At 35.1% G+C, this 12500-nt stretch overlaps 1 protein-coding gene across 4 annotated transcripts in view; it reads right to left on the bottom strand.

Annotated features, from left to right (window-relative positions):
• Nucleotides 1–12500, bottom strand: part of cux1a (cut-like homeobox 1a) — a 263147-nt gene that overhangs the window by 107851 nt on the left and 142796 nt on the right. For all 4 annotated transcript variants that reach the window (XM_079804718.1, XM_079804716.1, XM_079804717.1 and 1 more), the window contains exon 5: nt 326–463. In XM_079804718.1, coding sequence (XP_079660844.1) covers nt 326–463 — 138 coding nt within the window. The remainder of the gene's footprint in view (nt 1–325; nt 464–12500) is intronic.

Genomic DNA, 12500 nt, shown 5'->3' with positions numbered 1-12500 from the left:
GTGTGTGTGTGTGTGTGTGTGTGTGTGTGTGTGTGTGTGTGTGTGTGTGTGTGTGTGTGTGTGTGTGTGTGTGTATGTGTGTGTGTGTATTATATATGTATGAAAATCTATAGTTTTTTTTTATTTTATTTTTCATATTTTATGTATTTTCCCCGTCCACCCGATATCTCATATATATGAGATGTAATTTATATATATATATATATATATTATATTTTATTAATAATTGTATTGAATTAAACTTTGAGTTGAGCTTTTATTGAGTTGCGTTTCTCTCCTCCGTGGAGAAGTTGCACACAGTGAGTTGAGGAGCCGGGGTGTGTACCTTGGTTTTTAACCTCTGCGATCTCCCGCTCGTACTCTTGTAGTGTATCTTTGAGCCTCTGGTTTTCTGTCTCTAAGTCGTGCATCTTCCGAACAGTCACCTGGAGTTGCTGAGACGCCTCCAAAGCAGAGACAGGATCTGAAACACACACACACACACACACACACACACAGGTCAGGATACCGCGCTCAGAGCTGGTCAAAGGTTTGATTCAGTGAGAGCTGTGTATGGAGATCAGTGTGTGCAGCTTGATTAAATACCTAAAAGTGTTTTTGCATTTTTGCGGATTGCCAGCCGCAGCTAAAAATGTTAACTAGAAAAACAAGCCAAGCCAAAACACGCCAATAAATCCACACTGAGCTCCAGCGCCTCGGCTCGACTTCTGCTCTGTTCAATCACAATAACAGAGAGTCATCACTGATGCTGACGGACACACACACACACACACACACACACACACACACACACACGCTCATTCTGACCAGAGCACGAACAACTGTGACAAAGACAAAGATGCACTAACTCTTATTTTACATCATATTTACTTGAGGCTCACACAAAACAACTTAAACTCATTATTATTCATTGAGGAAAAATATGCAATTATTAATAATAAATAATAAACAAGTAAATAATCTGAGATCTGTGGAGTAAACTAAGAGCAGCTGCATTCTCAAGTAAATAAAACTAAATGAAAATGATTTTTAAAAATGTATTTACAAAAATAGACATAATAAAATATGTTTCTGTTCTACTTTTAAAATAAAAAATTAGAAATAATGAAATATTTTTCTATTTTATATCGAAAATATATATATTTTTTCAAAAATAAAAGTAAAATATTTTTCCATTTCATATAATTTTTTTTTTTTTTTACAAAAATAGAAATAATTTTTTTGAAAATTATATTTTCTATTTAAAATTACAAAAATAGAAACAATAAAATATTTATCCATTTCATATTTAAAATTATTATAATTATTTTTTTACAAAAATTGAAATTAAAATATTTTTCGATTTATATTTAAAATGAAAAAAATGACAAAAATAGAAATAATACAAATATATTTTATATTTAAAATTAAATTGTTTTACAAAAATATATACAAAATATTTTTATATTTTCTATTAAAATAATTTACAAAAATAGAAACAATAAATATTTTTATATGTAAAATTAAAAATGTACAAATGTGAACTATTTTATATTTAAAATTAACAAATGACAAAAATAGAAACAATAAAATATTTTTTATTTTCTATTAAAATTAAAATAATTTACAAAAATAGAAACAATAAATATTTTTATATGTAAAATTAAAAATGTACAAATGTGAACTATTTTATATTTAAAATAAACAAATTACAAAAATAGAAACAATAAAAAAAATATATTTTTTTTCTATTAAAATTAAAATAATTTACAAAAATAGAAACAATAAATATTTTTATATAAAAAATTAAAAATGTACAAATGTATTTTATATTTAAAAAATGTGAAAAGATTTCTAATAATAAAAAAAGGAAACAATTATGCTGAAAAATCCTCCATCAGAGCCACTGTTGGTTTGATGAGTGCAGTCAGTCACATGCTCCACACACACACACACACACACACACACACACACACACACACACACACACACACACACACAAGGGCTCCAGAGTGCGACTAAATGGTCGCATTTTGCGACTAAAATTTGAGAGTGTGCGACTGAATTTTACATCCAGTCGCACATGTGCGACCAGTAAATTTGCCCGCTGTCGGTACTGGAGAAATTAAGAAAATACACTTAATAATTATAATTGATAGACGTTATGTCTGGCAAATTCTATCTTTGCCAGCCGTCTCTATATGAGATAATATTAAACCATTTGTCCGTGATGCATTTTTGCCATTCGCAATCCAGAAGAGAGAGAAAGAGCGCTCTCTCACGTGGAGCTACAGCGAACACAACACCACAGTCAGCTTAATGAGTGACGATGGCCAAGAGAACTACACAAAAGTTTAGTCTGCTTAAACTTTAGGTATGTGCTGTGATATTAATCTAATTTTATTTTCGATTTTGGCTTCCAAGAATTATAAAAAGATGGATGAGGTAAAACTATTCCTATAGCCGTGTTCCGTCGAGCGCGACATCCTTCCCGTCACAGCACATTTCTCCTTAAACCTAAACTAAACGTCAGATTCAGTGATTGTTGTAAACTGCAGTCTCTACTTTTGCTAAACTGCGGGATGTGTTTGATAATAAAGAGCTATTAAATGCACAATAATCCGCGCAAGAGACGCTGTTTCCAACTTCAAGGCGCCTTATGTGTGTGTGTGCTGCGAAATGGACCGACTTGCACTTAATATTTTAGGCTTCGTGTGCGCGTCTAAACCATCAAATAAACAACAAATAGCCGGTGTCAAAATGACCGGATTGGAGAGTAGTTATTTTAACAGTTTATATCTTAAATGGGCGTAAATAGTTTGCAGAAATAGGAGAATATGATATTATTAGTTCTACATTCGATCGGTCTTAAAGGGGCAGCGTCTAAACCAGCTGATGATTGAGCCATTAATTCGAATCGAACAAAAGGCAAATAGAAAATATTCACATCTCTTGATTTAATAACTTTAGCTTTTGTAAGCATTAATCTATCAATTTATACAGTGAAAACTATGCAGTGTTATTTTACATTTCATTACTTTATTAGATTTCTTTGCAGGTTTGTTCTTTACTGTAATATTTAATGTTAGCAGATCTTCCGAATGCCTGCACACTGGTCCATTCACAAATAGATGTTTTATATTTTGTTCAAACTTTGCGGTTTCTTTTGCTATAGATATTTTACTTTTGGGATTATAAAGCCATGTTAATTATGTTCTTAATTATGTTTTTTTATATATATAAAAAAAAAAAAAAAAAGTATAATAAAAAGAACCGGTAAGAATACTGTCAAAGTACCGGATCAATAAGCAGTATCGGTAAGAGTAGTAATACCATTAAAACTTTAACGATACCGATCCCTATTAGTAATACAGTGGAAATTAGTAGATTTGGTTAGCATGTTGATTTACGGTGTGCGCCCCTAAAATTTCTGGTTGTGCCCCTAACATTTTCTGTTGGGGGCCACTGTGCTCCTAGTGAAAAAAGTTAGTCTGGAGCCCTGCACACACACACACACACACACACACCACGGCTGAGGGAATGTCAGGTTAGCAGGTTGTAAAAGACGTTTCACTAATTCATATTTGGCAGGGTGATAATTTGTTGTTTTCATAAATGGAAGGCGATGTTAAGAGAAGGGTGGTGTGGGACCGGGGCCAGCCCTCCACACTGAAGGACCAAGACATTCTGACACACACACACACACACACACACACACACACACACACACACACACACACACACACACACACACACACGCTTTTTCCATCACTGTCTGTCCCCCTCAAATGCTAATTGCTATATGACTAATTATGGCCCTGTTCCCGTTGATTTTCCTTAATGAGACAGCCAAGTTAATTATGTAATCAAACTATTTTATTAGCCCCTGCGGAACACGCGGGCGAGTGTGTGTGTGTGTGTGTGTGTGTGAGAGCGAGAGCTGACAGAGATGAGTGTAGAATAAAGCATGTCATTCCTGCACATGTGAAGCTGCAGTGGAGATGGTGGTTTGTGCATTCTCAGCTGAGGGCACAGGAAGTGCTGATGGGTGTGTGTTATGTGTGCCGTGTGAGTGTGTGTCATATCTAAAAACTGCAAGAGGAAGTCTGAATGATATGCTGTCATGTTCCCTTTTGTAGCCGTGGCAACTGCCATTTCAGCTCAACTCGGCTTGACGGGCGGCTTGTCATGTGACCGAAATGACCAGCCAATTCAGATCTGATTTACACTGGCACATCAGTGTGTGTGTGTGTGTGTGTCATTTGCTGAACAACACAATCCGTTGTAAGCTAATGTTCACCGCTCATGTGGGAATGCCTTCAGATCCAGAGGTGCAGCATCTGTGACACACATCAGATCAGCCTGAGCCACATCTGGATTACTCTCACAGTGTGAGCAGAAACTGGAGTCGCTCCTCAACGGCTAACACGAGTGTAAACAGGAAACATGGATCTGCCATTTCCTGTCATCATCCTCTGGAATGAATGCGGCTGTCACTCCTGTACTAAATATTCAAACTCAGTGTGAACCGAACGCAGATAAAACATTATAAAATATATGATGTGTGTATTTTATTATTATTAATGTACGTTAATTAGCTTTTATTTTCTATATTAATGTTAGTTTAGGTTTTAGTCATTTTTTGTGCTTTTCAATCATTTTATTTAGCTTTCTATTTGCATTTAAGATATATTTACTTTATTTAAATTAACGATTTTATTAGTTTTAGTTAACAGCAACAACACACACACACATATACACACACAAACACATCCACACACACATATACATACACGTACGTACACACACACACACACACACACACACACACACACACACGCATAAACACACACACACGCACGCGCACGCACACGCACACACACACACACACACACACACACACACACACACACACACACACACACATATAAAATAAGTTTCAATGTTAAATTAATTAATACAAATGTGGGGAGTTTCACTAGACCCAATAAAAACATTTTTTTAAATATATATTTTATATATACTATATATATATATATATAAATATATATATACATGTGTGTGTGTGTGTGTGTGTGTGTTTGTGCGTGTGTGTGTACTATATCATCGACTCAAGGGTGTTAACATACTAGCATGTTATTAATTGAATTAGCTTTTATTGTGTATTTTAATTTTAGTTTAGGTTTTAGTAATTTTATGTGCTTTTGGCATTTTTTTTTCAATACTTCTATTTTCATTACACACAAAAACACACACACATATTATTATAAATAAGTTTGAAGTAAAATGATAAATGAATGTATAAAAATGTGGGTAAACATGTTTTTATTAGGGCTAGTGACACTAACAGCCTGACTGAGCAAAGCAAAAAAACGATGTATATTATATGTATGTATGTATGTATGTATGTATGAGTCTTCTGAAGTAAGCTGAACATTGCACACATAAAGGTACCCAAAACTAGACCTGTCACGATTATAAAAAATAATCGTTTGATCGCGATTAATTGGTCTAATCGCGGTCATTACAGGTGATCGTTATTATTGCCCACTATTAGAAGACACAAGGGGGCCCTGTAGTTAGTAGCGGGAAGTTCGGATCATTTTACAGACTCGGATCTTTGAATCTCGTTCAGCAAAATGAAAAAAAAAATAAAAAATTTAGTCATTTCAGCATAACAGGAAGAACGAAAGACTCAACCCGAACTCGAGGGATGAACTAACATTTTCTGTTTCATGTACAGAACCTATGGGATTTTGCGCACACGCGCGGCCAACAAAATGAACGGATCACTCTCTGAGACAACTCGGTAGTCCCGAGTCATATTAAAGAATCATTCGTTCATGAACGACGTACCTGCAGCACTCTACTTCTACCGGTCTCCCTCTGAATTCATTACGCTGAGCATTACGTTCAAATTATATTGCCCTGTTGATTTCTCCATCCTGAGTTAGAGCAGCCCAGTTATTCAACAAAGATGGATTTAGTTTCAAAGCCGAAAACGACAACGCCAATCAACATGACATCATGGCTTTGCTTAACTTTCTAAAGCCAAATGGCGTGTTATCAGTACGCATTTTGAGCTATCCGCGTGTATGTCTACGTTGTGTGATTCTGCGTGTATGTGTACGCCGAAACAAACCATAATCTCCACGTGTATGTCTACGCTGTGTGATTCCGCGTGTATGTGTACGCCGAAACAAACCATAATCTCCACGTGTATGTCTACGCAGTGTGATTCCGCTTGTATGTGTACGCCGAAACAAACCATAATCTCCACGTGTATGTCTACGCCGTGTGATTCCGCGTGAATGTAAATGGATTTATAAACATACTAAATTATGTTATTTTTTTGAAAATGTAAAAATGCAGAATGTTTCTTGTGATGGGTAGGTTTAGGGGCAGTGTGTGTGTGTGTGTGTGTGTGTGTGTGTGTGTGTGTGTGTGTGTGTGTGTGTGTGTGTGTGTGTGTGTGTGTGTGTGATGGGTAGGGGCAGTGTAGGGGGATAGAATGAAACGGCGTTGATAAACACGAAAAGCGATTATGCGTCTTGATAGCACTCCAAAATGGCATAACGAATTGGCGTGTCATACATAGGTTTCCTTTAATTTCCAAATTGGCGAGAAAGTAGCCTACATGTGCATATGTGCAACAAGTACTGCTTCTGAAAGAATGTTCAGTACAGCTGGCAACATTGTCACCCCAGTTAGATGCTGTCTTAAACCAGAAAAAGTCAACATGCTAGTGTTTCTTTCCCGTAATCTACCAAGCCATTAAGGAGCATGATTGTTTTTATTTCAGAATTTGATTTTTATGGCCTGTTCTGTTATGGTCATAGTTTATATTTGTGATTCATTGTTTCTGTTATTTACAGAATTTTCAAAGTTGTAAAATATATATATATTTTACTTTAGTTTGGAATGAGATATTGACAGTCCTTTATGTGTTATGGTAACTTTATGGTGATTGTTTCTATTATTTATACTTTCATATACATTTACATTGTTTCTTTAAATGTACACATTTCTGAAAGATACATATTTTTGGGCGGCAGTGGCTCAGTGGTTCATGTAGGTTGTCTACAAACCGGAAGGTTGGTGGTTCGATCCCCGGTTCCTCCTGACCAAGTGCCGAGGTGTCCATGAGCAAGACACCTAACCCCAGCTGCTCCCGACGAGCTGGATGGCGCCTTGCATGGCTGACACCCCCGTCGGTGTGTGAATGAGTGTGTGAATGGGTGAATGTGAGGCAAAATGTAAAGCGCTTTGGATGGCCGTAGGTCTGTTAAAAGCGCTATATAAATGCAGTCCATTTACCATTTACCATATTTTTCATTGATTAAATTACTTTAATATTTAAAGGCTTTAAGTGTATTAATGTGTTATTGCAAGTGACAACTTACAAGGGATTCAATTAAATAATCACAACAATTTGTATGACAATTAATCGACAAAGCCCTAAAACAGGCAATTAATCGCCAAAGCCCTAAAACAGACAATTAATCGTCATAATCGCAATAATGTATTGGACAATTAATCGTCAGCCAAATTTCATAATCGTGACAGCCCTACCCAAAACACTTCCGAACATTCCCGTTAACACACACCACAACACACACACACACACGCAGGCCTACACAGTGTACCAGTGTAACTATCAGGAGATAATTTGTCAAGCTGTGATCACATTCGCAGACACACAGACAGGACTGGACAAGCTCCAGATCTGACAGATAGACAGACATTCCCAGACTAGACCTCCCACTCCAACATCCTGCAACACACACAATACACTCACAAACACATTATACACGCATATAAAGGTAGTCGAATACACATGCACACACTCCAAAACACACATTGAGTTGGCCCGGGATCTCCAGACCGCAGTGTTGTGGTAATTTAGGGATGTGCTAAGTAGTCGACAGTCAGACCTGCTCCAACAGGCCCGGGCGGCGCTGTCTGTCTGCCTGTCACTCAACACATGTGGGCGGGGCTACTGCTAGATATGTGAGTGTGTGTGTGTGTGTGTGTGTGTGTGTGTGTGTGTGTGTGTGTGTGTGTGTGTGTGTGTGTGTGTGTGTGTGTGTGTGTGTGTGTGTGTGTGTGTGTGTGATCTGAAGGCTGCTAATCCTCGAGTTGGGTTCGTCTCTCTCGATACACCTTTAGAGTGGGGTTTGATATAGGGTTGCGCAATATATCGGAATATCGTAAATGTACATATCGCAAGGGCACGCAATATCTGAATGATTTTAATAGGCTACTTCAACATTGTGAAAAGTGTATGTTTTCGGTGGATGCATATAGCAGAGAATAGACTGAGCACACGACTGTTACTATATGTGACTTGCTTGACGTTAAAAAGAGTTATTAAACGCAATAACTTGCGAAAAACAACTCCTTACAGTCTCGCGCTGTCTGACACACACACACCGAAACGTGCGCAATGTTGGGGAAATGCATTACAAGTAACTTGAGTCACGTAATAATATTAATTTTTCCTAGTAACTAGTAAAGTAACGCATTACTTTTCAAATTTACAAAGGTACTTTTTCACATTAATTTGACTGACAGCTCTCCTGTCCTCATGTTGAGAAAAATAAGTGTAGAGGCGTGTGTGTGTGTGTGTGTGTGTGTGTGTGTGTGTGTGTGTGTGTGTGTGTGTGTGTGAACATGATGGTTATTGTAGTTCTAGACTAAATGTGAGCATTTATTTATCTCACTTGCACAATAAAGATTCTGTCCTCCTCAAAATGAAGAAAATCAGTCAAATGCAAAATCAGAATACTATGCAAACCTCCAATACTTAAATGTTAAATAAAACAACAATTTTTATGCATAATCTACCTTTATATTTAATTGACCAATGTCTTGCTGCTGACCTTTGATGATGAAAATTACTCGATTTTTTGTTTTTATTGGTAAAATAAAAAATCCTGCGTCCTATTCTCCATTATCCAGAGCTGCGCCCTCTAGTGTTCCTGCATAAAAATGCATCTTTACCTCAGCCTGGGGCTTATTATTTACATTTTGGTATAAAGAGGTCTTTACAAAAATATTACCTTTTTTGTTATAAAAAAAAACAACTACAAAAACAAGCCCAGCCCAGGTGAGAAAAAGTAACGCAAAAAGTAAACGTAACGCATTACTGTTCTTAAAAAGTAACTAAGTAACTCAATTAGTTACTTTTTAAGGGAGTAACGCAATATTGTAATGCATTACTTTTCTAAGTAACTTTCCCCAACACTGAACGTGCGCACAAGCCGATCTTTTTTTCGTGTCTTGTTACACACTCAAACTGTCAAATACACACAGTTATGTGTGTCAAAATGGCCGTCTTGATGAGTATTCATGTAAACACAGTCGGTTATGCTTTAAGTGAAGGATATCAGTTGAGGAAAGAAATGGGATTTTACACACTTAAAGCAATATCATATCGAATATCGCATATTTAACAATTTAAAATGTTTCTTCAATATCGCACAGCCCTAGTTTGATGCCTCATACACACACTCGGTGGACTTTTTTCAGTTTAGTGCAGAAACTCTATTGAGCTAAAGACACTCCGAGATGTCACATGAACCTTTGCGGCACCATTAACTTATTATAGATCAGCGCAACAGAACATTACCATATAAAAACTGAGGATCGGGGGGCCATTATCTCACCGTTAGAAAGCCAATTCGGAAGATTAAAAGGTGTTTGTGGGCCAATGAATGCGGATTTTATAAGAATCCAAGTTTCTCCCGCGTGTGGGGTTTGGAACGGAGCAGGTCTCTAAAGCCGTAGAAGTCATTAAGACGGCCTGTACGCATGTGTGTGTGTGTGTGTGTGTGTGTGTTTCAGACACTAGAGACGGAGGTCTCAATAAATATGACTGATGTGTTTACAGTATTCTTGCCTCAGTGAAACACTACAGCAGTGTGTGTGTGTGTGTGTGTGTGTGTGTGTGTGTGAGAGACATACCTGGGACATCGATTAATCTCTTGTACACGCTGAGGAAAGCAGCCTCTGATTCTTTTACTTCTTTTACACAAGGCGTCGATCTGAAAGAATGAGGGAAACATTAGCAACCAGGCTGAGATTTGCATACATTAGCAGCGATGACGAGTCCGTTAAAGAAAACAGATTCTGAACTCGTTATGTGCATCACTTACCATCTACTCGACCTAAATAAAACGGCTAAGTGTACAAAAATCATCATTTTTTTGACGCGTGTGATATTTTTCCGAGTGCTGGGTCGAGGCGTTTTGGGGGCAGGCTTCAGTGTATACGCTCGGGCCGTTTCTGGTCGGCTTTATATAGAAGGTAATTATCAGGTATAAATCCAAATCCCTGTGAGCGTGAGATGACAGAAACAGGTAATGAGGGACTCTGATAATGAGAGAAACTTTTGGCCTTAATATAGAGCGCCGCAGACGCGTACGTATGGGCAAATTACATACTGTATCTGGGTTACGGCTCCCACTGCAAGGAGAAAGGCCTTCATCATTTCCTGAAGATAGATGCTTTACAGAAGAGTGGCCACAGTCACCGAGGTGCCGCCCACTCACACATGATCACATGACGTCAGGAGAAGACCATGCACATTAACACACATAACATTTAAAACATTGACAGAAATATTTCTACTTGATCTTCGCTGATATCATCATGAACTATTGTTTTAGTTTCGTTAAACTCCTAAAATAAAACTCCTAATTAATAAATAAATTATTTGGGAACAAATTTTATTAAATAATTTAATAAAATATATCATATTTTAATTTAAAATAAATACAATAAAAATCTAAGTAAATTATTTAAATTAATCATTAAAAATTATTTTTATAACTAAATAATGCTCTATTATTGACTGTTTTATTGTTGCAATTTTTATTGTATTTGTTATTTTCTTTTTATTTATTTCTTCAAATGTGTGCAATACTCTTAATTGTGTATTTTTGCTTATCTGTTTCTTTATTTAGCTATTTAGAATTATTGAACAGTATAGTCGTTATTGGGGGTGAGGGTTGGGGATTGTTAAATGTGATTTATATTGTAAAAATCAATAAAAAAAACTCGAAAGAAAAATTATAAATATTTTAATTTTAATTAAACGCAGTTAGAATTAGATTTAGAGTGAAAAAGAGCATGATAAGAAATGTATTGGTATATTTTTACACTCCTAATGCATACATATTCACAGACACTATCACTATTATATATATTATTTAATTATTTACAAAAATATTTCTACATGATCGTCACTGATAATGCGCATTATTAATTATCACTTAAAAATTATTTTACTTTGTTAAACACCCCCTATAATAATAAATAAATAATAAATTAATCATTTAAAAAAAAGTATTAAATAATTTATTAAAAATAGTTAAAAGTAATAATTAAATTATAAATATTTTAATTTTAATCAAAGACAATTAAATTATGAATTAGAGTGAAAAATAGCATTATAAGAAATATTTATTGGTATATTTTTACACTCCTAATGCATACATATTCACAGACACTATCACTATTATTTATATTATTTAATAATTTTACAAAAATATTTCTACATGATCTTCACTGATAATGCGCATTATTAATTATCACTGAAAAATATTTTACTTTTGTTAAACACCTCTTATAATAAAAAATAAATAAATAATAAAATGTATTATTTAAAAAAAACGTATTAAATATTTTATTAAAAATAATTGTAATTAATTATTAAAAATTATAAATATTTGAACACAAGTAAATTATTAATTAGAGTGAAAAAGGTGCATTATAAGAGATATGTATTGGGACATTTTTAGCACCGGTACACTCCTCATGCAGATACACAAAGACATATAAATATTTAATAAAAAAGACTAAAAATTCTACTTGATCGTCACTGATATGCTCAAATTATCATCGTAAAAAATTATTTTACTTTTGTTAAACTCCCTAATAATAAATAAACAAATAAATTAGAAAAAAATCCAATTAAATAATTTAATAAAAATATTTTAATTTAACACAATTAAATTAGAAATTACAGTGAAAAGTGCATATAACCGCATATATATTATTTAATAATTTTACAAAAATATTTCGACTTGATCTTCACTGATAATGCGCAAATTACCATTGTGAAAAATTATTTATTTTTGTTAAACTCCGCCTAATAATAAATAAATCGGGGAAAAAAATTATTTAAAAATAAATTATATAAAAATATTTTAATTTAAAATAAACACAAGTAATTTATTAATTAGAGTGAAAAAGTGCATTACAATAAATATGTATTGGGACATTTTTAGGCAGCGGTACACTGATACACACAGACACTATAGTAGTAAACCTCAGTCTCTTCCAGGGTCTCACTGGATCATGTGACCTTACTGACAGAGAGAGAGAAGAGAGAGAGAGAGAGAGAGAGAGAGAGAGAGAGAGAGAGAGAGAGAGGAGAGAGAGAGAGGAGAGAGAGAGAGAGAGAGAGAGAGAGAGAGAGAGAGAGAGAGAGAGAGAGAGAGAGAGAGAGAGAGAGG

Source organism: Gobio gobio, assembly GCF_949357685.1.
Source record: "Gobio gobio genome assembly, chromosome: 22".
NCBI classification, from domain to species: Eukaryota; Metazoa; Chordata; class Actinopteri; order Cypriniformes; family Gobionidae; genus Gobio; species Gobio gobio.
Note: the sequence above shows the minus strand (reverse complement) of the source record. Positions and strands in the feature narration are given on the sequence as shown.